Source organism: Erythrolamprus reginae, assembly GCF_031021105.1.
Source record: "Erythrolamprus reginae isolate rEryReg1 chromosome 13 unlocalized genomic scaffold, rEryReg1.hap1 SUPER_13_unloc_1, whole genome shotgun sequence".
Taxonomy (NCBI): domain Eukaryota; kingdom Metazoa; phylum Chordata; class Lepidosauria; order Squamata; family Dipsadidae; genus Erythrolamprus; species Erythrolamprus reginae.
Window position 1 is genome coordinate 1,110,312 of NW_027248436.1, and position 27,969 is coordinate 1,138,280.

A 27,969-nucleotide genomic window follows, 5' to 3' on the forward strand; every position below is an offset into this window, starting at 1 on the left:
TTTTCTAGGGGAGCTCAATGGAGGCCTCCTCGATGAGGCGGGAGGGATCCCTGTACGTCTCCCGAGCGCCCCCCTCCGCCTCAGAGACATATTTCCTCAGGCCGCGCCTTTGGCATGCAAGCTAGCTTGGCACGTCTTTTAAGAAGCTCTTCGCCGTCGGCCAGGCCTCCCACAGCGCTGCTGGGAAGAGAGTTTGGAGAGGGCAGCCTGGAGGCAGACATGGCATTGCCGGCATCCGGTTTACCACCCTTCCCCTCTTCCCGCAAGACGGTCAGCCGCCCATCTTCCCAGGTGAGTTGGCCCCACAGACAGTTGGGAGCGAGGGGGGGGGGTGGAACGGCGCGCGCTTTGCCCGCGCTCAGAGGCAACCACCGCTTGCTTCGGGAGACGGGGGGAGGGAAAGGGCCGGCGTGGAAGCTTTGCATTCCCCTCGCCTTCGGGGAGGGGGTCTCCGCTCAAACCTAAGAGAGGGGCCCCGCTTAACTCTGAGGAGGGGGGACTCCCTTCGGCGGAGTGGGGTGGGGTCTCTTGCAGGAGCGCCAGGGAGGGAGGGGGGATTCGTGGGAAGGCGCCCTTCTCTTCTCCGTCCCTCCTTTGTGAGGTGAATTTTTGTGATGTGTTCAAAAGTAATAAAAAGCAATCAAGGCTATAATTTGAGTCTCAGGTTTACTTTACTTGACAGCTATTTTGGTAGCACCCTCAAAACTCTTCCAGATGTAGATACAACTGTGCCAGCAGTAAACCTGTGGGCAGTTTTGCTTGGGTTTTTTTATCTTTTTAAATTTTAGAACGTAAACAACTGCTTTTCAGTAATTATGGGTTTTTAATGCACAATCGTTTCAATGTGGCCTCAAATGCTTGGAAGCAGGATAATTAAGTCATAAAAATAAACCTTTAAAACAAGCCCCAATTTTTAGAGCTCATAGGTTTTCATCTGTTTTTTAACTGGATGTTAGTTCACCAAAGTTACATTTGTGTGGATGGTCACACAAACTGAATAACTAAGATACTATAACCATTATAAAATGCTTCAAGTTCTAGTATAAGAAGAAAGTGCAATATTTATGGACTTTTCTCAGAATTCTCGATGCCTTCAATTTGCCCTCCTTTTCTACATGTTTTCCCAAAAATAAGACATCTCCTGATAATAAGGCCAATTGGGCTTTTGAGTGCATGGCAATAAGGCCAAATGCATATTTAAAGGGTTCAAAAAATATAAGACAAGGTCTTATTTTCAGGGAAATACAATATGTATGTATGCATGCATGCATGTTGATCTATTGGAGAACCCCATCTGATTCGGGGAAAAATAAGCGTTCCCTTTTAAAAATGAAGGGAAAGAAAAGACATCCATATTTAAGAAAACAAGAATAAAATCTTTTCACCTGTCATCTTTTAATTTTTCTAAAACCTATACTTTTTATTACTACCTATAAAAACTGTGGATGTACCAGGTCATATTTCCCTAATGTTATTTATATTCCTTAATAAAAAATAGCCTATATTAGTATAGGAATTTTTGGTTTTGAGCTTACACAACTATTTGCAGTAGATCAGGCTAGGGATTAGTCCAAAAGCTAATATAATTTGGATAATTCCTGTTTATGCAAACAAAGTGTTAATACACTAAATTTTGCATGCTGTATGCAAATATGATCTTTTTGATAATGAGCTGAGAGAACCAGGGGAAACCTGAAAACTAAAACTAAGGACATAAAAGATTACAAATATTTTAAAAATTGTTTATTAAAGAAGATCTATGATGAATGAAAAGTCAGAAAACTTAGATCATACATATAGAAGTCAAGCATTTAAAAAGCAGGAATTGAAAACTATGTAATAAGGATCTTAATAAAACAAATTCTTCAAGGGGTGGAGGAGAAATAGTGGACAGGGATGAAATATAGAGATAAAGAAAAATTGCAAAAGGAAGTAGGGATATCTTTAAAAATATTAAAAGGAAGAAAGAAAGGGGGGGGAATCTTAGGGTTAGGGTTTTGTCCAAATGGGGCATAAAATGACTGGACAGAATAAAAGTGGCTAATATTTTCCTCTTATTTCTACTTAAGAGAAGGGAGCTTCAACTAGTCAGAAGAGCAAAGTTCCACAAACCTTCAAGACTCCATATTTGCATTCTTCCTCAGATGTGTTTGTCTTTGCCAGATTAGGGCTCTTTTCTTCTAAATGTAGCTGAATTTAGAGATACCTTACAAGGAGCAATAACCAACAGGGCAGCAGTAGCAACAGGGTTTCACTGATTTCTCTCTTCACTGGTTCCTTGGAAAAGAGTCTTTTGATTGGCCTCAAGTTCCTGTCTCAAAAAGAACCTCAGATAAACAGATGGGGTGTTCCTTTAAGGTTGGCTACAAACCCCACATTTACAGAGCAGCAAATCCTGAACTATGTTCATTGGTCATTTCTGTAACCAGTATTTTCCTCCTATTTCTTGCCTTTGTTGAGCATTTGCCTGAAAGGGGGCTGGCAGGATATAGAGACAAAAAGCACCCCAGGGTCCAGATGGGGAAGACATTTCGATAGGAGCTGTAGCTGATAGCACAAGTCTTGTTGAATACACCCTCAGTATTCTCCTGTAAGCAAAAGAAGGAATACAATATAAAGCTTCCTTCTCCTCTTTCCTGTACATTTCATAGCACCAAAGATCCCGCAGGAAAGGAAAATAAAACACATCTGAGTCACCTGCCATCTAACATAGATGACCACATGTTTTAGAAAGCTTCTAACAAGTTTATTCATTTTATTTATTTATTTATTTATTTTATTTTATTTATTTGTCATATAAATATAGTATAGTATTGTAGTATGTTTAACATAATATAAGTATAAAGTAGAGATAGAAAAGATAAAAAGACATTAGCACAGGAAAGGTAGGCACAATGGTGCACTTATGCACGCCCCTTACAGACCTCTTAGAAAAGGGGAGAGGTCTATTGTAGAAAATGTAAGGTTGAAGATTTTGGGATTGGGGGAAGAAACAACAGAGTCCAGCAGTGAATTCCGGGCATTTACCACTCTATTGCTGAAATCGTATTTTCTGCAATCTAGTCTGGAGTGATTTACATTTAGTTTGTATCTATTGTATGCTCTTGTGTTGTTGTTGTTAAAGGTGAAGTAGTCGCTAACAGGGAGTACATTGTGATGTATGATTTTATGAACAACCGTTAAATTAGTTTGAAGGGCATAGCTGTAAATTTTCTAAACATAGTAATTGAAATCTGGAGAAGGTAATTTGTTGTGTGAAGAGGAGTTGAGGACTCTTCTTGTGAAGTACAGTATTTCTGGACTCCTTCAATTGTATTAATGTCTATTATGCAGTGTGGATTCCATACAGGTGAGCTGTATTCAAGAATTTGTTTGACAAATATTTTATATGCTCTGGTAGATCGGTGCTTCTAGAGAAGAAGCTGCATAGAATTAAGTTTGTGACTCTTAGTACTTTTTGGCAATGCTGTTGCAGTGGGCTCTGGCACTTAGGTCATTGGGAATGAGTACTCCAAGGTCTTTGACTGAGTGAGGGTCTTCTGCGAGTTCAGTTTGTCCAAGTTGAGTTGTCTTGTATATCAAAAGTCTGAAAAGTCTACACACTTTAAAGATAATGTAGGAGTTCAAAAGGGAGGGACTTGCTGCTGTTGAAATGGATTTAACCAAGAAGGGCATCAGAATAAATCAAAACTGAACCCCTGATACTCTTGCAAAGTAAAAGGCAGTAATGGCAGGTGCTTTTTGTTCTCCATACATATTTAAGCATGATGCCCGCAACTTCATGAGAGTTTAGGGATAACCCACTGTTTTGTAATTCATATATTAATTATTATTTAGCATATAGCAATAGCTTTGGGGATGGCGTGGTTATTCACTGACTGAGCTGCTTTTTAGGCAGGGATAATAGCAATTGATGGAAGCCCCACCATCTGCCTTCCTGCCGAAGAATGGTTGTCTATTAAGGTGATGGACAAGATCCAGGTACCAAGTTCTCCGGAAAGCTTTGAGTGTAGAAATATTATTGATAAGATAAAAGTATTAGCAAACCTTGTAAGCTTTGGTTGAACTATGTTACTACTAAAATGTATGCATTACCGCTATTAATTTTTACTGTTTGGGTCTTCTTGCGTTATGTAATGTGATGTGGTGTCTTTTGAAAGTTGGTTTTGTACATATGTATATTTGTATTTATATGTTTTTAAAACTGTTTTTTTTTAAAAGTATGTGTAATCAATAGGGAAAAACGGGGAGTAAAAGGCCTTGGAAAGCTCTTGGGCTAAATGAATTGGGGAGAGAGAAGAAGAAAGAGAGAGAGAGAGGAGGAGGAAGAAGGAAAAGAGGCAGGGAAGAGAAAATACAGGGAAGGGAGGAGTGGTGGGATTTAGTTGCTTCTCCCTTTGTCAGGAGGTTGGGAGTTTGATCCTAGGTAAAGGCAGATGTAAGTTCCGTTGCATGGGCGGAGGGTTGGACTAGATGACCTGCAAGGTTCCTTGCAACTCTGTTGATGTGTTCATCTGAACCGGCTGAATTGCCTGGCCCCGCTCTGCCTCCCCCTCCCCTTCTGATGGTCCCCCCCCCCCGAGAATACCACCTGTTTCAAGATCCCGTGGTCGTGGATCCCTTGGGCTCAGGCAGTGGGATTCCCCGCCGGTTCCTTCTCTGCGCCAAGCGAAGGGGTCATCGAAAGGCTGCTGAGCCCAGACAGGGGCTTCCTCGAAATTAGGAATTGAGAGCAGTCAGCAAGGAGGAGGACCAATGGGAATTCTCCCTTCTGTAGTGTCATCGGTCTCCGGGCAGACTCTTCCTCGACTTCACACCCCGGAGGAGAGAGTGCCGCCCAGAGAAGAAGCCGAGATCCCCCCCTCCTTCCCCCTTACCCCTCTCTCCGCTTCTCTCCCTCCTCCTTCAGGTGAAGCCACAGAGGACTCTGCCCAGAAGCCGATGACGCTCAATCAGGCAGAATTCCCATTGGTGCTACCCCTCGTTCTGGCCCCTCCCACCTCCAACGGCCGAGATAAATGCTTCCTCGCGACACCCCCCCCCCCCCTCCATGCAGAACCGCGGATTCTTCCTCTGGGGCTGGAAGCATCTGGCTGCACGCACGCATAGAGAGAGAGAGAGAGAGACGTCCCCCCCCAGTGAAATTTGCATAATCCACCCTAAAACAAAAGGTTCCTTTTTATTTTTATTATCATGACATAAAACAAAAGTAATAAAGAAACGAGAAAGTGGGCAAAGAGGGGGGGAGAAAAAGTGTGGAATAAAGAGGAAAAGAAAAGAAAGGGAAAGGAAAGAAGATAGGAGAAGGAAAGGAAATAAAAAGAAAGGGAAGGGGAAAGGAAGATAGATAGAGGAAGGAGAGAAAGGGAAAGGAGTGGAAGGGAAGGGCTGAAAAGCCAAGTCTCAGGATCTCCGGGATCCCTTTCGCTCAGGCAGTGGGATTCTGCGCCAGTTCCCCGTCTGGGCAAAGCGGCGGGATGGCGGAAAGCCTGCCCAGCCCAGAATGGGGCTTCAGGCGACGCCAGGCTGGAGGGGCCGAGAAAGACCGCCTACAACCAGCCAGGCCCGTTGTGCGAGGAATCCCCGAAGCCCACGAGGCTCTTTCGGGAGGGAGGGAGAGGATGCAGCCGCTCAGCCCCAGACGGAGGGGCTGCATGTGGGTGGGAGGTTTGCCTCGAACTTCGGAAGAGGGAGGGCCCAGAAAAGCGGAAGGACCAATGGGAATTCATTTTTCTTTAGCGTCATCGGTCTCAGGGCAGAGTCTCCCTGGACTTCACCCGAGGGAGACGAGTTCAGGGGCAGAGAGAGAAACGGGGGGGGGGACAGACTGCATCACCTATGCCTGATCGAGTGGCAGCGCAAGGGTTAAGGCCAGAGAGGCATGAAGTCCTAGAGAGGAAACGTTCTCCCGCGCATATCCCGTTGGTCCTTTGAAGCTGCCGTTCTGCGCGCGAGACTCAAGGGCTTCTCTCAAGCCTTGGGGGAAGAGATTTGGGGGTGGAGCAGGCAATCCGACCAGGGAGACTTGGCCCCTCCATTTTCCTTGCGTTGAAGTGATGGGGGGATTTGACGCGCAGGCACTGCTCGAGGCTTTGGGGCGGGGGTAGTAAAGGACAGCTGTTCATGATGAGAGGGGAATACGCCCGCCCGCACTTGTTTTCTGCGCACGCGCAAAATCGCAGCCCGAAGCAGTCCCCGCCCAGGAGCAGGTCCGCGATTCCCCGAAAAGAATACCTTTTTTTTTTTTGGCCTTGTAATGGGGGGGGGGGGGGGGGCGGGAGAGAAAGGGAGGCCTCCTTTGACCGTCACCATAGAGCAGGAAGGGCAATCAGATCGGCTGCTGGCCTGCTTGGGGGTTGGGAAGCCACAGAGCTGGAGTTGTGGGGGGAGGGGAAGAGAGAAAGAAAGAGAGGCTTCTGCCGGTTTCTTTGCGTGCAATCAAACGTCTGTCTATCTTCCTTTCTTTCTCTTTCTCTCTCCCACCATCCTCAACGCCAGCCCTGCGGCTTCCAACCCCCAGACGGACGGCAACTGAGCTGGACTCTTCCTGGGGAGGGGAGCCTCACAGGGACTCTAGCCTGGACTCCCTCCAATCCCAGGCTCCGCTTACTCTTCCCTGCAAAAAGGCGCCAGGCAGCCATATTGAGAGCAGCCCTGACAGACACAGGTCTGCCCGCAGCTGAGCTTGGCCTGCAGGGGGCGGTAGGGGCTTCCGTTGCCTCAGCCATCCCTGCAGAGCAGAAAACGCTCGGGCGGAAAGAGTGCACGTTAAGGCCCAGCACCAAGACAACGGACCTTTTGGCTGCACGCTGCACTACAAGGAATCTTTCTCCATTTTCTTTTTTTTTTAATGTTTTATTTATTGTTTTTGGTACATAAAGAAAAACATCCATTTACAGACCATTGCCCTTTTTAAAAAATATACAATTATCATTTGTCTTCACTTCTGTATTAAAAGAAAGAAAAATGGAAAACTTACTTCAATACAAAAAAGAAAGATATTAAAATAGAAAAAAAATTGTGGGCATATACAAATATTTAAAATAAGCCATTTGAAGGAAAGGTGGTCAAATATTTCGGTACACCTGAAGTTAACTATCATTCTATCTGGTATCTTTTTTGAATCCACTTGGGCCATTTCTCCCAAATTTCAATGGTTTCATTATCTTTATCCGCTCCAAGTCTTTATCATTATCCGCTTTAAGTCTTCAAAGAGGGGCAGCATACAAGTCTAATAAATAATAATTATTATTATTATTATTATTTTGTTCCTTTAATATCCCTTGCCATCTCATCCAATTCTGCACATCTATACCTTTTCAATAATTTGACCTGAGGGTATATTTTTATTATTTTTCCGGATCTGGGCATAAACTATTCTAGTTGCGGTGATTATGTGTGTGACTAAATATAATATGTGTCTACGATATTTTTTTATTCCAGATTCCAAGTAAAAAGCCTTTGGGGGGTAAATTCTATTTCTGTCTCTAATTTCTGTCAACCACTTCTCCATTTTCGCTCAGAGAAGGCTGCGCAGCCATGAAGACTCATTTCTGAGGGAGTTTGGGAGAAAGATTTCTTACCTGCAGCCAAAAAGGTTCCTTGTTCTGGGGCTGTATCTCCCCCACCCCACCCTGAGAGAACGAGGGAAGGAAGAAGGGAGGAAAGGCAGGGGCTTTACCTCAGGCAGCCTGGACACTCCTTCCTCTCATAGCTGAACGCAATGACAATAGAGAAATACTACACCATGATAGAACTCAACTTCCCCCCCCAGGGGGAAAAAAAGCTTGCCTCCCACCAAAAATGCCTAAGAGAAATATCAACAAAATATTTACAATTTAAAAAAACAAGTATACAATTCCATGCCTTACACCAGTGTTTCCCAACCTTGGCAGCTTGAAGATACTGTATCTGGACTTCAACTCCCAGAATTCCCCAGCCAGCATTTGCTGGCTGGGGAATTCTGGGAGTTGAAGTCCAGATATCTTCAAATTGCCAAGGTTGGGAAACACTGCCTTAGACATCAACACCTAACCTAGGGTCGCTCAACAACGATAGTCAACAATATGGTTGACGACTTATGTTTGTTTTTGTTTTTATTCACTATTGAAATTTAATATTATATACATTAACATACTGCTTTGTCCCCTTTCACCCCTTATCCCCCCTTTCCCCATGTATGTTTGCCTGTTTTGAATGTTTCTTTTATGTGTAGAAAATCAATAAAGATTATTTTAAATATTTGGACCAAGAGGCTCTACACACAGTCAGGCCCTCATCCCCTCCTGTCTTGATTATTGCAATGTGCTCTACATCAGTGTTTTCCAACCTTGGCTACTTGAAGATATTTGGACTTCAACTCCCAGAATTCCCCAGCCAGTGAATGCTGGCTGGGGAATTCTGGGAGTTGAAGTCCAGATATCTTCAAGTGGCCAAGGTTGGGAAACACTGCTCTACATGAGGCTACCCTTGAGGCCATAGTTCCCTCTAAGCTGAGCAGTGAGCAATCGCTCACTTAAAAATCATCATCAACTCAGAAGCCGAGAGGGAAAGAGTGAGAGGGAAGGAGAGAGAGAGGAAGAGAGGAAGAGAGAGAAACAGATAGAAAAAAGAGAGGAAGGAAAAGAAAAAGAATGGGAGTAAGGAAGAGAGAAAATCAAAATCTAGTTTGAAACTAGCTCAACTATTTAAGTGGCATTTTGATATTGATAGAGTTGCCCTATTATGAGCTCACTTACAGGCACACAGTACAGTATTTTATTTTGAAATTCTCTGAGGCAAAACAGGGTGGGTTTTTTATTTGTTTGTTTGTTTGTTTGTTTGTTTATTTAGTTACTTACTTACTTATTTATTATTTCTGTGCCGCCCAGTCCCGAAGGGACTGCTGCTCAGACACTATACTTTTCCACCCACCGCAAAAAAAAATTAGAAGGAACACTGCTTAATGCTACCCCAAGTTGAAACAGAATTTTATAAAACTTGGCAGAAGGTGGAACATGAAAAAAGATTTTTAATTTTTTTTAAAGATATTAAAATAAAGTGTTAAATAGTTAAATTTACCAGATGAAATATACCATATAGAGATATTTGATAGATAAGTTAATTTTTCTGAATTAGAATAAATTACAATTATATATTTGATGGAAAATATTGAAAAGTTGAAATTTCTACGATAGCATATATCATATATAGATATATTATAGATATGTTTACTTTTCTGTACTGATCTAAACTATAATTAGCTTTTTTTCTGTATTAAGAAGACTTCTATGCTGAGCGGAGCAATTGTAGTTCCTTTCTATGTTAAATGTTGTATGTTATGTTATGTCTTTTGTTTTGAATATCAATAAAAACATTTTTTTTTTTAAATGAGAAGTGTTCGCAGACTCCAAATGGTCCAGAATGCAGCCGCATGAGTTCTCATGGGTGCACCTCAGCGCACCCATACAATACCTATACTCCGCGAGCTGCATTGGCTCCCTATTCGTCTCTGGGCACAATTCAAGGCATTGGGGATTCCCTATAAAGTCCTCTCTAGCTCAGGGCCAGGCTATCTATGGGACGGCCTCCTGCCACATACCACCCTAGGACCTATAAGAGCACACAGAGTTGGCTTCCTCCATGTCCCATCAGCTAAACAACAGAGGTCACCTTAATGTAGTTGCCCATATAAAAATCCAATTTTGCTATTTCTGCTATGACGATCAGAAGCTTCGCCTTACAAGAAAAAAAGGTGCATCCATTTATCAGGTATATTAGAAATACTCAGGGAAAACGAAAGATCGGGAAATGTTTGCACTGCCACATTTGTCTACTTTCTGGATTGTTATTTTTCCACCTCAAAGATTTCAAATAGATTTTCAGTTGAATTGAATAGCTTGCTTGTTGTATTCAAGGTGGGGAGAGAGGGATTTATTTTGGGGTTTTTTAAAAAAATTTGCATCTCAGAAATATCTCTGCAGACTTTCTATGTCCACCATGAAGGGGGGGTCCTTGACTTGCAATCACAGTGGAACCCAAATTATCTGTTGCTAAGCGAGACTGTTGTTAAGTGAATGTTGCCCCATTGTACGACCTATCCTGCCACAGTTGTTGAGTGAATCACTGCGGTTGTTGAGTGACTCACACGGGATGTGAAGTGAACCTGGCTTCCCCATTGACTCTGCTTGTCAGGAGGTCCCAAAAGGGGATCACATGACTCCCAGACACTGCGACCGTCACAAATGTGAGTCAGCCGCAAAGCCTCAGAATGTCAATCACGTGACCCTGGGGATGCTGCAAGGGTCATAAGGGTGGGAAATGGTCCTGAGTCTCTTCTTTCTACAAACAGTCTCTGAGGGAACCGTCGTCAGTTGAGGGCTACCTGTATTGATGCCCCCAAGGCGCCTCTAGACAGAAAGGCCTTTTCCTCACAGGGGCCACAAAAGGCCCAAAGCCCTTCAAGACGCTTCCCAGAGGGAGGGGGGAGGGACAGAGGCAGGAGGGGGGGGGAAAGGCCTCCCTTCTCCCCAATCTGTGGCCATCCTCAGACCCCCAAAAAGTCACCACAGGCAGAAATAGTCAGATTGCATTGAGACATGTTTCTTAAGTTTAAGACATTGCATTAGGAGAAATGTAGTGAAATTGCACTCTGGGTAATGTAGTTCTCCATGTGACTACATATGCATCTTCCTATTCCTGCATATTCCTATATTTATTTATTTATCTCTAAACAAACATGTTCAAAAGGCCTGGTGAGAATGGGCCTTAAAAAAAACACGATTTGGGTCTTTGCCAGCTTTAGTTGTCCAACTCACTGCCTGAGTAGGCCAGTTATGACTTAGCAGCCAGAGCACAGAGCACAGAGTGCCCCCTACAGGCAGCGAGAAGAGACAGCTAAAGCATGGAAAAGCCCAGGAAAGTAAGATCCCTGAGTGCTTACTGTGGAATTTTGGGAGTTGAAGTCCACTCATCTTCAGGTTGCTAAGCTAGCCAGTGTTTTCTAACTTCTCTATGGTTTGGGGTGTGTGTATGTGTGTGTGTGTGTGTGTATTTGTGTGGCTGTGTGTGTGAGAGAGAGAGAGAGAGAGAGAAAAGTATTTTTAATCTCCAAAGTTCTGGCAACTAGTTTTTCACCAAAGTTGCATCAGCCTTTTGTATGGAGCCTTTGAGCGTTAATGTTCAAAACAAAGTTAAATACACGTTGGCTTTAACTCAGCAGGCAGCTATTTCAGCTCTGTGAGATGCTCTGGCATTAACTGGCCCCTGGGATTTTGTCTTCATGCCAACCAATCTCAGATTTATTTGTTTCTTCAACCACAGTTGCCGTGTATTCCCTCTGGGGTCAGTTTCAAGCATGGAGCTCCCAAACCTCTCAATTCTAGATGACCGATTTAATTCCATCTCTGACCCTGCCATTATGTGCCATATTGGGATTATTTCCCTTTCATTTCTCTCCAGAAAATCCCCCAAAGTTGAATTATCCAGTTATCTTGCATGTACGTCTCTCTCCTTCCCAGGTGAAGCTGCATTTTCAATCAGGAAAGCAACTGGATCATATTCCTCCTTCCAAGAATCCTCTAAATTCTTCTAATTCTTCTTTAGGAACAGGAAGGAGATTGATTGAGCCACCCGATGGATTATGGACCTCATGCTTCTAGTTCTGGGGTTGCTTTTCTTCCATCCAGTCTCTGGGAAGTTGAGACGGAAATGCCTGCTGAGTTTGGAGCACCAGAATGGAAAACAACCACCGAGCTTTTACAGCCCAGGAGACCATCTCATTGGTATAGTCCTCACTGGACATGAAATATCACCTACAAAGTTGCTTTTCAATGTGCCTCCTTCTCTTCAGTTTGTTTTCCATGATTGGTAAGTCATTTAGGGTGATGGAGTTGCACTCCGTTCTAACTCTCCTTACTGCTTTCCTCCCTTTTATTCCTATATTGGGGAAAATGACTAATTTCCTGAATGATTTTAATTTCCATGGATTCTCTCTTTTGTCTGATTTTGTGAAAGAGACTCAAAAAGGGGTTAGAGAATAAGCTGAAAGGGCTGCAAATTATTTTCCACTCTGTTCAGTTTTTAATTTATCACTTGAATAATGAATTTTGAATAATAAAGTAATGGTGGAATCAGTTCTAGTTGCTGTATCTCAGCCAATTTCCATATTTGTGTAACTGATCATTGCTTTTGGTTTAATATTGGCTTAAGGCTCAATCGGCTTGTGGTTTTTGCTGTTGATTATAATAACATTTTGTTGTTGCTTTTGATTATAATAACATTTTTTTTACAATAGGGATATTTATGGTTTTTCCTTTTGCTTACTATTAATTTTCAACATTCAACTGATGAACAAGAATTCCCAGTTCCTGCACAACCTCACACTTGGCTACAATATCCATGACAACTACTTTAGCACTTTCCGCACTTCAGATGCCTTGCTGGACATTCTCTCAAATGGAGAAGCCAATGTCCCCAACTACGGCTGTGGAAGGAAGGACAACCTTCTGGCTCTTCTTGATGCAGCTGAAAGGGACATCTCTATCCAGATGTCAACAATAGGAGGTGCCTACAAAGTCCCACAGGTTTGTGTGTTCTCCATCTTGTAAAAGTGAGTGGTCGGTGGTGGTGGGGAGCAACAGATGCAACCATGTCTTCTCCATGAAATTCAAGAGCTGCTTTTCTCCATATTAGCAAAAATCTCAATATTTTATCCCATTTTCATTTTGAGATTAATTATAAAAGGCATGAAATGCAAGCAATACAGTTCCTGGAGAAGACATTCTACCAACTATTTAATTCCCCTGGTTGTTGGGGCCTCTAGTGGCATCTTCATTTTCACATATAAGTAAGACTCAGTCTATCCACTTGGATTGAAGTTGACAATAGTAGCATTTTATCTATCTAAAATGTGGAATAAAAAGGACTCTAACAATTATAGACCAAGTGGACTAGCAGATATTTTAGCTAAAATCTGTGCCATGATCCTTTTAGTTAAACTTGAGAAAAATGCATTCCTTGCAGAAGAACTGGAATTTTTTAGTTAGAGTTAAAAGCTATATAGATTTTATAAGAAATAATCCATAAATTAATAATCATATATTGACTCAACTTGGTCTTGAAATATCTAATCTACATCAGTGAAATAAAACAAGGTTTGCAGGATTTATAGATGTTAGTGCAGCCTTTGATTCAATAAACAGAGAAATATGATGGAGAAAATGGATTGCCCTCAAAATGGAGCTCAGCCTGTTAGCCTAATCCAAGCCCTTGTTTGAGAGGGAGGTTTGGGCTCAATGGAGTCACAAGAAGAAGGATCTACTACCAAGGAAGAAGGGAAAGATGCATATTTGAACCCTTGTTATTCACTATAGATATGAATGAGTTACTAGAGTAATGCAGGATAACAAAACAGATCATAAATAAATGTTATTTCATTTTTTGACAAAAATTACTAAACTAACAGACCAGTGAAATGAAGTCCAAAGAGTATATGGCAATTGGATTTCAGAAAGTCTTCACAAAGTAAACCATAATCTATTTCTTGGAAAGCTAAAAATATGTGGGATCGAGAGCATCATGCCCAGATGGAGTCAGCCTGTGATCCTCAATGAATCTACGTCTGCATGGAGGGAAACCAGCAGTGAGGGACCCCAAGTTTCCATTTTAGGCCCAGGACTCTTCAACATCTTCATGAATGATTTGGATGAGGGGAGAAATGAGGAAATCATCAAATTTGAAGACAACACTAAAGTGGCAGGAATACCCAAACCCCAGAAGATTGGGTGAAGATCCAGATGGATCTAGATAGACTTGAACCCTGAGCCTATCTAACAAGATGAAATTCAATGTAGAGAAATGTAAGGTTTTACACTTAGGCTAGAAAAATCAAATGTAAACTTACAGATTAGGTGAAACCTGCCTCAATAGCAGTAACTATGAGATGTATCTTGGAGTCTTACTGGACAATCACTTAAAATTGGACCAGCAATGTGTGGCACCAGTCAAAAAAGCCAAAAACATTAACAGATGGATAAAATCATGTGAAATATTAGTATCTCTTTATAATGCTTTGGCAAGACCACACTTGCAATACTGCATCCAATTTTGATCACAATATTATAAAAAAGATGTAGAGACTAAGAAGATTAAGGGTCTGGAGATGAAAACATATGAAGAACAGTTGCAGGAATTGGGTATGTCTAGTCTAGTGAAAAGGACTGGGAGTGCCATAATAACAGGGTGCAATATTTCAGGGGCTGCCACAAAGATTAGGGGAGATCAATCTATTTTCCAAAAACCAGAAGACAAGAAACAATGGATTCAAGGTTGAAAGGAGAGAAACAACCTAGAACTAAGGAGACAATTAATAAGTGGAACAACAATCAGTGGAACAACAATTAATCAGTGGAATAACTTGTCTCCAGAAGTTGTGTGTGCTCCAACATTGGAGGTTTTTAAAAAGACACTAGAAGCCTATTTGTCTGGAATAGTGTAGGGCCCCCTGATTGAGCAGGGGGTTAGACTAGAATCCCAGCGGGGGCTGTAATGAAATGGGAAATCCCGGCAGTGACAATCACAAGGCAGGGGGATCCTTGTGGCAGTCAGAGAGTGCATGCGCAGTACGAGAGCACACACCCAGTAAGAGAGCCCAGGCACCCGGGCTCGGGTTCGTAAAACAAAAATGGTTCTTAAGACAAAGCAAACAAATCGTAAACCTGGGTTCGTATCACAAAAAGTTCGTAAGACAAGGTATCACTGAATTGGGAATTTATACAAATTCTGCTTTGTCTAAATTCAGAAAATATAGATATCGGCATAAAATTAGGAGGTTACGCCCCAGACGCCTGATGGACCCTGAGGGCTTTCAGAAGGCGCTTGGGGTTTTACCAGATTCGCTTGTCCACAGCGCAGCAGAGTCTCTTGCTGAGGCCTGGAACAAGGCTGCAGCGGAGGCTCTTGACCGAATTGCGCCACTGCGACCTCTCTGTGGCACTAGACCCTATAGAGCTCCATGGTTCAACGAGGAGCTCCGGGAGTTGAAACGCCGGAAGAGATGTCTAGAGAAGCGATGGAGGAAGAGTAAGTCTGAATCCAACCGAACACTTGTAAGAGCTTTTATTACGACTTATAAAGTGGCGCTCAAGGCGGCAAGATGCGCGTACCATGCCGCCTTGATTGCATCAGCGGAATCCCGCCCGGCTGTTTTTAGGGTGACCCGCTCCCTTCTAAATCAGGGGGGAGTTGGGGAACCCTTGCAGGGCAGTGCTGAGGAATTTAACTCGTTTTTCGCTGATAAAGTTGCTCGGATCCGAGTGGAACTCGACTCCAATTGCATAGCAGTATCAGCTAACAATGAGTCAGTCAAGGTGACTGGGGCTAAACGTCTTTGTCCACCTGTCTGGGAGGAGTTTGACTTGGTGACACCTGATGAAGTGGACAAGGCCATTGGAGCTGTGAATTCTGCCACCTGCTTACTAGATCCGTGCCCCTCTTGGTTGGTTTCGGCCAGTCGAGAGGTGACACGGAGCTGGGTCCAGGAGATTGTCACCGCCTCCTTGGGGAGGGGGTCCTTCCCGGCTCCTTATAAGGAGGCACTTGTGCGCCCCCTCCTCAAGAAGCCTTTCCTGGACCCAGCTGTGCTTAAGTCTCCAACCTTCCCTTTATGGGGAAGGTTGTTGAGAAGGTGGTGGCGCTCCAACTCCAGCGGTCCTTGGAAAAAGCCGATTCTGAAAACAGGCAAAATTGAAATTAAAGAGAAATCTTGGATTATACAACTGACAAATTGTATTAGGAACTGAAGTCTCCCTGTTTCTTGTATAATTGGAGAAGAAGCTAAAAAAAGTCCTCCAGAAAGAATCTGGGATACAGAAACAGAAAAAGATGCACCAATCCTCAAAAATCATAATAGGCCGTTCTATGTGTTAATCTAATTGTGGTAAATTGTACAGGTGATACCGTAATATTATTCACATTGTTTATAGTTTTTAAATTTATTATTTCCCATTTTTATTATACAATCTTGCTAATATTCTGTCTTTAATATTTCAAACAATGTAGAAATACAAATTGTTCTAATACATTCATGAGAAGCAGTTTGAATTTATTAAAACCTAATATTTTGGATTTGATCTGACCCCAAATATAACACAACATTCTTCATTATTTTTACAGACCAGTCGTTTAACTGCTTCAGAGGCTCTGAGTGATAAAACCAAATTCCCCTTTTTCCACCAAATGGTCCAGAAAGAAGGGATCCAGTACCCAGCCATTGTACAACTGCTCCTCCATTTCAAATGGACCCTGATTGGCCTCTTTGCTTCCAACACAGAGAAAGGAGAGAATTTCATGAGGACTATGATTCCTGTGCTTGTCAGGAATGGAATTTGTGTGGTTATATCACAACAATTCTCAACAACTGAACATACAGCCTCCCTCAAGGATGTCCTCTCTAAGTGGAGACAAGTCAATGTCTTTGCTCAGTTCATGGAATTTGAGTCCCTTTGGGACAGAATTCTTCCTTTCCATGAAACATTTCTGCACTTGCCGGGACTCATTGAAAAGAAAGTCTGGATCCTCACAAATTTTGCAAGGTATAAAATAGACAAGCACAGACCTCTCAAATATATCCACAGTATTTTGATGTTTGGTTATCTGACCAAAGAAAGGCCAACAGATGAAGCCTTTGAACCTGGTTTCTTTGTAGAAGAAAAGTTTCAAGATCATCATTTTCTCTGTTCTCTTTCAAAAAACATCTTTTCTGTCAAAGCCCGCAGAAGATGCACCCAGAAAGCCCCACTGGAGTCCCAGAGGAAAAGGAACAGAAGAGGGTTCAGAAATGTCTATGACTATTACAGCCACATGAAGACTCTTGCCCAGGCCTTGAATGCTGCCTATTCCTCCAGATTGAAGAGAAGGAAGGAGGGAGAAAAGAGGTTGGGGTCTCCAAGGCTGCAGCCGTGGCAGGTAGGGGGTCCTGATATGGATCCATGAATCTGAGATCCTTTGGAGAAGCAATCCAGAGGAGAAGGAGGGGAACCATCTCAAAAAATCTGTACAATTTAATTACTCAGGGTGAAGAGTCCGGAGAGACAGCGTTTTACATAGAGACAGCTATTTACATAGGGATTCAACACAGGGAATAATGGTTCCAAAAGGGGGGTGGGGGGGTTGTTCCTAATATTTTTACTACCACTTTGTGGGCATGACTTATTTTGTGGAAATGGCTTGATGGTCATGTGACCGGGTGGGGGAGGCTTTGCAGTTGTGACTTGGTGGGAGTGGCTTCAAAGTCATGAGATTCAGCAGGCAAGGCTTGGTGGTCATGTGACTGGGTGGGTGTGGCCAACTCAATGTCACTCATGTCAAGGGGTGTCTCACATGGCCCCTCCCCTCCCAGCCATTCCTTGTCACACTCAGCCTCAATGAATCTGCAGTTCTGCAACAATGTTGTTCGCCTTTTTCCCACTTTATATATTGTAGATGTCCTTTCATGAACCCCTGAAAGGAGGAAATGGCTCCCATGCTTTGCCCCAGAGTGTGAGAGGCAACAGGCTCTTAAGGGGCTACCAGAAAGAAGGGGGGCAATGTATTTTCCAAAGCACCAGAAGGCCAAACAAGAAGCAATGGATGGAAACTGAAGAAAGAGAGAAGCCACTTAAAACTAAGGAAACATTTCCTGACAGTGAGAACCAATAGAGGTGCAGAAATATTTTGGTCATAATTTCACATATAAAATTGCCATTCGTGGAATACAACCTGCATATTGTTCAAAACAGTCATTAGTGTTATGGCTGATGTGGCTGATTATGGAATGGAATAGCATATTAAGATGGACTTATCAACCTAATGTACAAAATAAAGACACCCATATTTATGCTCTGGACTATAAACATTGAATGCATGTAAATCCCTGAAAAATATGTGGTAGCCCTGGGCAAAAGAAAGGCAGTAAAATCACTCTTCTTTTCTTTCTTTCTTTCTTTCTTTCTTTCTTTCTTTCTTTCTCTTTCTCATCTACCCCTTCCTTCCCTCCTTCCCTACCTCCCATCCTCCTTCCTTCCGTCCTCCCTCCCTTCCTTCTTCCCATCCACCCAACCTTCCTCCCCCTTTATTCCTTCGTTCTTTCATTCCTTCATTCATTTATTCATTCTTTCCTGCCTGCCTTTCTTTCCCTCCCTCCCTTCCTCCATCTCTTTCTTTCTTTCTTTCTTTCTTTCTTAAGTTCTGCCCCCTTTCTTTCTTTCTTTCTCCCTCCCTCCCTCCCTCCCAACCTTCCTTTCTTCCTTCCTTTTCCTTCCTCCCTCCCTCTCTTTCTTTCTTCCCTCCCTCCCTCGCACCCAACCTTCCTTCCTTCCTTCTTCCATCCCTCCCTCCCCCTCCCTTTCCTCCCCTCCTTTCCTTTCCTTTCTTTCTCCTACTACAACAGGGTATGTAAGGAGTTGATAAATTGGGGTGACTTCCATACAAAACAGGCCAACTAGCCTAACACCCAACCCAGTGTCCCATTTTGGGCCTAGGAAGCCTTTCTACATCCCCTTGGGAGCCAAAAGGGGCCCCGGGGACTCTGGCAGCAGGGTTGGGTTGTGACTTAGCTTGCTACCAATTTATTATTTATTTATTTATTAATTAATTGGATTTGTATGCCACCCCTCTCCCAAGATTCAGAGTGTCTCACAAAATATCAAAAATACAAAACAGTATACTGTACATCTCAAAAGATCCAATTAATATGACTAAAACAACTTAAAAACTCCAACATAATTTTAAAAACATTCATCATCATCCACTCCATGAATACACTAAAACACTTGTTCGTCAGGGGGCTAAGATCTAATAGCCCAAGGCAGTGTTTCCCCCTAAGCTGCGCAGTGCGTCCTGGCGCACTCACCAACGGCCTCCCGTGCAATTTTTTAATGCTGTGCAGGAGCCGGGTGCCACTTCTTCCCACCCGAAGGCTGCTCACTCTCTTGGAGGCTAAGGACACACACCGAGGATTTGAGCATGCCTGGAGAGCAGGGGTCAAAAAAAAGGCGGGGGGAGCGGCCAGCTGGGATTGATGCATCCAGAGTAGGAGGAGGATATCTTTGCAAACAACGGCCAGGCGGGCCAACCAACTGACCGGAGCTGAGGAGTGTGAGAGGTGGAGTGGCCATTGCAGCCAGGGCTGCTTTTGTTCCATCAGGCGGACTCCCACTTTGCGTGCCCTGCAGTCACCCCTTCAGATTGCCGTCTTTGGGGTACGTGCCTTGAATCGGGCGCCGGGGCAGGAAGGGTTAAGCAGTTGCCTTTCGCAAAGGGCTGCCGATCTTTGTTGCTGGCGGAATGTGTTGGGGCGGTAGCGGCTACCTCACCGGGCCGGAGGGAGAAGAGAAGTGAGGTGACGGTTGCCGGAGGGGTCTGACTGGGAGAAGGGTGCTCAGTAAGCCCTGAAGGCTCTCTTAAGGAGAGGGAAGCGCACCGCTTTTTTTTTGTTCAGCTGCTCAAAGTCTATTAAATGTAAGCCTTCTGCCAGTTCTTCTTTTAGACTTGCCCCAAGCCAGGAATTTGGGAGAAATATCACCCCCCCCTTCCCTCCCTATTGGCTCAGACAGAGATGGAGGCAGAGAGACAGAGGGGAAGAGTGGGGGTGGGGAAGTGAGAAGGGGAGGGAATTTTTTTTTTTAAAAAAAATTTTAATTAAAATTTTATCACAACAAACAAACAAAGGAATCTTAAAGAAAAAGTGCCCAACACCAATAACCCCTCCACCATTTAGGGGGTTAAATTGTTTACAGTAAATTTCAATTTCTTCCTTGGCTCCGGTTTACATTTCTTTACATACAAAGAGTGATTGGAGTTTATTTTTCACATTTTCGTCATATATTCTACTTAAAATATAATCTTTCACCTTATTCCATCATGCCATCAGCTTCTCCAATTTATTTTCATCAAAGTTATTTAATCTTATTTCCATAATTTCGAAGTGAATGTAGTCCACCATGTACCAGTACCAATTCTGAATTGTCCACTTATTGCTGTCCTTCCACCCTAATACCACTACTGCTTGAGTCTTTCCAAAGCTGCTGTTTTGATTTCAGAAGGGGAGGGAATGTGAGAGAGAAAAAGAGAAAGAGAAAAATGAGAAAATGACGGAGGGAAAGAATGAGGGAGAGGAAAAAGAAACAAAGGGGAGAGAAGAAAAAGAAGGGAGAGGGAAGAGAGAAGTGGAGAGGAAGGAAGGAGGGAAGGGGGGAAGGAAGCTAGGAAGGAAGGAAGAAAGGAAGGAAGGAGAACTGGAGGTAATCTGGCCCGATGCCATGTAGGACTTTGTAGGTCATAACCAACACTTTGAATTGTGTCTGGAAACTAATCGGCAGACAGTGCAGTCTGCAGAGTGATGGCGAAATATGGGTATGCCTTGGATGGCCCATAACTACTCGCACGGCTGCATTTTGGGCGATTTGAAGTTTCTGAACACTCTTCAAAGGTAGCCTCATGTACAGAGCATTGCAGTAGTCGAACCTTGAGGTGATAAGGGCATGAGTGACCATGAGCAAAGACTCCCTGTTCAAATAGGGCCGCAAATGGTGCACCAGACAAACCTGGGCAAACGCCCCCCTTGCCACAGCTGAAAGATGGTGTTCTAAAGTCAGCTGTGGATCGAGGAGGACGCCCAAGTTGTGAACCCTCTCTGAGGGGGTCAACCATTCCCCCCACAAGGGTAATGGATGGACAGATGGACGTGTCCTTGGGAGGCAGTACCCACAGCCACTCCATCTTGTCTGGATTGAGTCTGAGCCTGTTGGCACCCATCCAGACCTTGACAGCCTCCAGACACTGGCACATCACTTCCACTGCTTCACTGATTGGACATGGGGTGGAGATATATAGCTGAGTGTCATCAGCATACTGGTGGTAACTCACCCCATGCCCTTGGATGATCTCACACAGTGGTTTCATGTAGATATTAAACAGCAGGGGGGAGAGGACTGATCCCTGATGAACTCCACAAGGGAGAGACCTAGGAGCTGACCTCTGACCCTCCACTAACATCAACTGCAACTGACCAGAGAGGAAGGAGGAGAACCACCGTAGAACAGTGCCTCCCACTCCCAACCCCTCCAGGCAGTGCAGAAGAATACCATGGCCGATGGTATCAAAAGTCGCTGAGAGGTCAAGGAGCACCAGGACAGAGGATAAACCCCTGTCCTGGGCCCACTAGAGATAATCCATCAGTGCGACCAAAGCAGTTTCCGTGCTGTAGCTGGGTATGAATCCTGACTGTCGAGGGCCTAGATAATCGGCTTCTTCCAAGGACCACTGGAGCTGGAGTGACACCACCTTCTCCTGGAGACAGGACAATAGTTGTTAAATAGGGCTGGACCCAAGGAAGGCTTCCCTCAATGAAGCATTGATAATCTCCTGGACCCAACTCCGTGTCACCTTCCTGCTGGTCGAAACCAACCAGGAGGTACACTGGTCCAATAAGCAGGTGGCGAAACTCACAGCTCCAATGGCCTTGTCCACTTCATCAGGTGTCACCAGGTCAAACTAAAACAGGCCCATTTGCTTCCTCCGGCAGAGTGTGGCAAAAAAAACCCAAAGCCGAAAAACAATTGGCAGTCGTATGTACGGTTCCGTAACTCGGCTTCTGCACATGCTCAGAAGGAAAAAATAAAAAAAGATATTAAAAACCCACCCAAAACAAAATGGCAATGCTTGCGTACTGCTGAAAACTTGATTTCTGCACATGCTCAGGAGAAGAAGAAAAATGTAATAATTGAAAACCCCCCAAATTGAAAAGTATTTTAAAAAATCGGTGGGAAAATGGCAGCGCCTAAGGACCAGTTCCAGGTGTGGTGACATCACCAGCAGGCCGCTACCAATGTGTTGGTACTGGACCAGTAGGACACAGCCCTGTCAAAGACTAGATAATATGGCATTTCTACATTAAACACTGTTAATTGAAACTACTGTATTCCTTTAAAAAATAAAATCCTGTATAGGTTTGTGATTAGTGTTGTGGAATTTTAGCTTTATAAATTTGGAAGAGACCCTGAGACTATCTAGCCCAACCCCTCCTCTCTGCAGGAATCCCTGTTAAAGCTTATTGCCTGCAAGGGGACCTTTTCCTTGAGTTGGGGTCTCCCCAAGCCAGAAGGTCCACTTCCTGAGATTCCTATGGCTGTCTTTGCCTTCTTTCCATGAACATCTCCCTGCTGACTCATATTCTGTTTCTAATTAACTATGATTTTGAGGTTCTTTTAACAAACATGCACATCAAGTTTGGTGTCCATCATTTTTCTTCCATTCCATCATTAATGTTCTTATATGAACTCTATTGTTAGTCAAGTCCTAGTTGCTAAAAAAACAGATGTTTTTCTACTGCTTTTTACTTGTGCACCATTCTCTGTGTGAAAATCATAAATATTTTTTCTGCAAATATTCCGCTCATTAAATTTTATCTTATTCAAAAAGGTAAAAAACAAGCTTCAAAAAATTGAACTAAAATAGGTGAAACATTTTTTTATTGTGCATTTAAAAACAGACAAAACCTCATACACATATATTGTCCCCCAGTTGAATACTAGAAAGGGGGTCCTCAAACGTTTTAAACAGGGGGCAGATTCACAGCCCCGCAGATGGTTGGGGGGCTGGACCAGCTGGATGGACTTGTGAATGGATGGGCGTGGCTAGGTGGTCATGTGAATGGATGGGCATGGGCAATTTAACAGTCCATTTTTTTTGCCTTTCTCCTTCCTGAGCTGTACTTGCTCACCCCAAGAAATCTATTTATTTAACAAGCCTCCCCCCAAAGGGAAAAAGAGTGGAAACCTCCTTGCCACTTGCCTAACTTCATTGCAACAATAGCTTCAGGCTCTTTAAAAACAGACATTAAAAAAAGAATGAAAGAAACAGGATTTCCTTCAAAATATCTCATGATCACAGAGCACAGAAGTCATAAGAAGCTGAGAGAAGCTGTCAATCAAGCCCTCGCCCTTCTCCTCTCTAGGGGCCCACGTGGGTCCTTCCCCTTCTGTTCCAGCCAAAGGCTTCTGGCTTTGCAGAGCTGTGAGTGCCTGCCAGCAGGGGATGGGGCCAGGGGAGGGAGGGGAGACCAGCCTCCTTCTTTTAGTTATTTGGGATTTTAAGATGGAAGGAGAATTCAAACTGATTTGCTTCTTGCCACACTTGTGCATATGTATCCACACACAGGAAAGCTACCAAAATTGTTCAGCAACCAATTTGATGCATGTACTTTATATATGGCAAGAACCAAAGCAGTGGGTGAATTCTCCTTCAGGGATTATACTGTAGTTGTACTTGAATTACTGTTAGCCAAGTTCAGCTGATTTTGAAAAAGCCATGGAGACATGGAGACATGGGTGAGATCATCCAAGTTATACATCTCCACCCCATGTCCAGTCAACGAAGAAGTGATGTGCCGGTGCCTGGAGGCTGTTGGGGCCTGGATGGGTGTCAACAAGCTCAAACTCAACCCAGACAAGACGGAGTGGATGTGGGTTCTGCCTCCCAAGGACAATTCCATCTGTCCGTCCATTACCCAGGGGGGAATCATTGACCCTCTCACAGAGGGTTCACAATTTGGGCGTCCTCCTTGATCCACAGCTGACATTGGAACATCATCTTTCGGCTGTGGCGAGGAGGGCGTTTGCCCAGGTTTGCCTGGTGCACCAGTTGCAGCCCTACTTGGACAGGGAGTCATTAGTCACAGTCGCTCATGCCCTCATCCCCTCGAGGTTCGATTACTGCAACGCTCTCTACATGGGGCTACCTTTGAAAAGTGTTCAGAAACTTCAGATCCTGCAGAATGCGGCCACAAGAACTATCGTGGGGCTTCCCAGATTTGCCCAAGTTTCAACGACACTCCGTGGCCTGCACTGGCTGCCGATCAGTTTCCAGTCACATGGCATTGGACCAGAATATCTCCAGAACCACCTTCTGCCGCACAAATCCCAGCGGCCAATAAGGTCCCACCGTTGGCCTTCTCCAGGTCCTGTTGACCAAACAATGTTGTTTGACGAGCCCCAGGGGAAGAGCCTTCTCTGTGGCAGCCCCGGCCCTCTGGAATCAACTCCCCCTGGAGATAAGAACAGCCCCCACCCTCCTTATCTTTCGCAAATTACTCAAGACCCACCTATATCGCCAGGAATGGGGGAACTGAGACATCTCCCCCAGGCTTTTATATTTTATGTTTGGTATGTGGGTGTTGTATGGTTTTAACTACCGGGGTTTTTATATATATTTTATTTCAATATTAGATTTGTTTCAATGTTACATTGTTTCATTATTGTTGTGAGCCACTCCGAGTCTTCGGAGAGGGGCAGCATACAAATCTAATAAATAATAATAATAATAATAATAATAATAATAATAATAATAATAATAATTATTATTATTATTATTATTATTATTATTAGCCTGACAGCTTTCTTCTTGATGAACCCATGCTTTCTTTTTGTGGTTTCTAAAGGGTTTATGAATCATGCTTTTTCTCTCTATTCGTTTTATTTCTAATCTGCTCTAGAACGTTCCCTATAATTGACCAATTGTGTCAATTATATTTTCTCTATATGATTGACAAATTTTTCTCAAACTTTTTTGTTCACATTTGAAGATAATGGCAGTATTATTTAACCATATTTTGAGATTAGAAAATTGTAGAAGAAAGACTGAATGTGGCATAAGAAACAATATTTTCTGTATTTCAAATCCCTGGATGTTCCCATTCTAGTTTCATCCCTTTCTGGAGAAGAATGAATTTTGGAATATTTCAGAACAAAAACTGTACTTGGACCAAAATGGAGAGATAAAAGCAGATCTGGGCATTGGTGGCTTCTTCATTCTCCCCAAGGAGTATGTCAAGGAAGAGACTCTGGCATATTTTTTAAGACAGAGACTTTCTATCAAACAAGACGCTCTTTCACGGCTAAAGTTGCTCAATAAGGTGGGAGAAATTTTGCTGTCTTTTCTCTGATTTCCAAAGCCATTTCAAGTGGGGAAAGCCTAGAGTCTCCAGGGTGGTTGGCCTTCCATGCCAGTTGGTGTCATCTGATGGAAGTTCTTCAATAGATAGGACCTAAGTGGAGCAGCTTTGCCATGTTTTATTGAAAACTTTCAAGATCTTACTCGTCAGAGGTTTCTTTCTTCATCACAGTTTAATTGTACATTAAAAAAACTGAATGAAATAAAAGTTTCCTAAACTTTTTACAGTAAACTTTGTTCTCAGTTTTAATATGAATATCATTATACTTAAATCTTTTTTCCTGCAATTCCATCCCTCCAGACTTTATTAAATAGAAAAGTACTTTATGGTAATGTTAAATTCCAAAACCAAAAGGGAGGAATTAAATGAAGAATCTGCCAGTTGTTATACCTCCTGCATCTGTTTAGAAGAAGTCAGAGATTTCATGTTTACCTCATTGAAGACCAGAGGCTACTTGTCTACCTCCGCTTTCCATGGATGAAGAGTCCTAACATATTTCCTAACACATTCTCTTTTCTCTGCTCAGTCCCTGCCTGAGTCCAAATGTGTGGAAAGTTGTCATCCTGGATTTGTCAAGAGGGCTCGAGAAGGAGAGCCAGTTTGCTGCTATGACTGCATTCCTTGTCCGGAGGGGACCTTCTCCACTCAGGAAGGTGGGTGACACTGAGGAAAATGGGAGGCTTTGTGGAACTGTATCCATCCAGATTCTTTTCATGAAAGTACAAGTTAAAAGGCAGATTGAAGCAAACTTGTTCTTTTTTTAACCTGCACAATTCCTTATCTAAAAGGAAGTAAATCAAAAAGACTTTGAAGGAGGGCTGGGAAGAGACAGGAGGAGGGGATGACAGAGTGGGCAAGCTTTACTAATAGCAGAGGAAATATCTCTTCTGCTTTTTAGTTTGGAGAAGTGCTGCTAAGTTTACCCTTCTAGGAACATGTGAGATCTTTGAAACTTGATGAATTCTTTAAGGTCCACCTTCTGAAAGACCTGGCAATTCACTGTATATTGGCTTCCCCTTGAGGATCACTGAGAAGGTCCATAATGTGGTGTTGTGGACAGTTATGGGGGGGGAACTCCTTACACAAATATTCTGCAGGTCATATCGATCAATCAAAATGGAGCTCGATGAGAACCTTGGAGGTCTTCTCAAACAGGAGAACCTATACCTGTGATAATGAACCTTTTTGGCACCGAATGACCAAACCAGAACATGCAGATACACATGCTGGAGCATCAGAAACTCAGAGACCAGCTGACCAATGTGCATATGCCTGTTTTAGCCATTTTCCAGGCCATTTTCAGGCTGTTTGCCAGTGCTCCAGTGCCTGCAAAGACTGACATGTGCACTGGAAATCAGAAGGTCAGCTGGCAATGGCCCTCGTGCCCACAGTGAGGGCTCTACCTGCCACCTCTGCCACCCATGCCATAGTTTGCCATTACGGACCTATAGCATTTCAGACAAGTGACTGTCCAGTCTCTTCTTTAAAACCTCCAATATTGAAGAACCCAAAACCTCTTGAGGCCAGCTGTTCCACTGTTTAATTGTTCTCACTGTTAGGAAGTTTCTTGTTAATTCCATATTGCTTCCAGTTGTTACAGGATACTGTAGGCATTCCCCAAGTCCCATATATTAATTGTCACGGGACAGGACTCCAAAAAGTTTGTTTGTTTGTTTGTTTGTTTGTTTATTTATTAGATTTTTATGCCGCCCTTCTCCTTAGACTCAGGGCAGCTTACAACATGTTAGCACTTTTTTAACAGAGCAACGCTAACATCCTATGACTTCATATACCTTGCTACATTTTTTAAAAATACCCTTCTTAGTGCTTTTGAATGAAATGGTTCAGAAATACTTCTTGGGAAATGTTCCTGGAATTAGGTGTTGTCGAAAAAAGATATTTCTTGTAATGTAAAAAAATCTATAAAAAAATATTGCTTTTTATTTTTTAGATACTAAAAAATGCACCAAGTGTCCGGATGATAAATATCCTAATGAGCACAGAGTCCAATGTATCCACAAAGTTATAACCTTCCTGTCTTATGAAGACTTTCTGGGCATCATCCTGGTCTCTTTTGCCCTACTTTTCTTCCTAACCACTGGCCTCGTTTTAATCATCTTCATTAAGTACCGAGAAACCCCCATTGTCAAAGCCAACAACCGGGACCTCTCCTACATCCTCCTGGTCTCCTTCCTGCTTTGCTTCTTGTCTCCTTCTCTCTTCATTGGTCAACCAAGGAAAGCCACCTGCCTTCTCCGACAAACAGGATTCAGCATCATCTTCTCAGTTGCCGTTTCTTCTCTCTTGGCCAAAACCATCATGGTGGTGTTGGCCTTCCTGGCCACAAAACCAGGCAACCAAGTGAAGAGATGGTTAGGGAAGAGCTTGGCCAACTGCATCATCCTGTCTTCTTCTGCTATCCAAATTATCATCTGCTCCACCTGGCTGGGAGTTTCTCCCCCCTTCCCTGACTCTGACCTCCACTCCCAGCATGGAGAGATCATCCTGCAATGCAACGAAGGGGCTGTTGTCATGTTCTATGTCACCCTCAGCTACATGGGCTTCTTGGCTGCCATCTGCTTCATGGTGGCTTTCCTGGCCAGGAATCTTCCTGGGGCCTTCAACGAAGCCAAGCTGATCACCTTCAGCATGCTGGTCTTTTGCAGTGTCTGGGTGACTTTTGTGCCCACCTACCTGAGCACCAAAGGGAAATACATGGTTGCTGTTCAGGTCTTCTCCATCCTGGCCTCCAGTGCTGGTCTGGTAGGTTGCATCTTCATCCCCAAATGCTACATTATCCTTCTGAGACCAGATCTAAACACAAAGGAGCATCTCACATCCAGAACAAATGTAAAATCATGATATATCACACCATTGTGATATTGGAAAAATTGTTAACATGACTTTTATTTGATTTCCATTTAGATAGTATGCAGGAGTCAAAGAAAAAAAAATCTCTATATGTTTCAAAATGGGAAATTGTTGAATGATGGGAATTCTTG

General features: G+C 43.4%; 1 protein-coding gene across 1 annotated transcript; it reads left to right on the forward strand.

Moving 5' to 3' along the window:
- Positions 1-219: 219 nt before the first annotated feature.
- LOC139155135 (vomeronasal type-2 receptor 26-like) lies at positions 220-27,829 on the forward strand. The gene is made up of 8 exons (XM_070730218.1): positions 220-291; positions 5,433-5,667; positions 11,667-11,847; positions 12,275-12,563; positions 16,153-16,944; positions 24,716-24,928; positions 25,494-25,620; positions 26,919-27,829. The coding sequence occupies exons 1-8, from the start codon at positions 220-222 to the stop codon at positions 27,827-27,829; spliced, it is 2,820 nt and encodes a 939-aa protein (XP_070586319.1).
- The last annotated feature ends 140 nt before the right edge of the window (positions 27,830-27,969 follow it).

Excerpts from the sequence above, each read along its gene's own strand:
- LOC139155135 (XM_070730218.1), top strand. The coding sequence starts at position 220 with ATGGCATTGCCGGCATCCGGTTTACCACCCTTCCCCTCTTCCCGCAAG. Across the intron at positions 292-5,432 it reads TCAGCCGCCCATCTTCCCAG|GCAGTGGGATTCTGCGCCAG; the intron begins GTGAGTTGGCCC and ends CCTTTCGCTCAG. Across the intron at positions 16,945-24,715 it reads CAAGGCTGCAGCCGTGGCAG|TTTCATCCCTTTCTGGAGAA; the intron begins GTAGGGGGTCCT and ends TTCCCATTCTAG.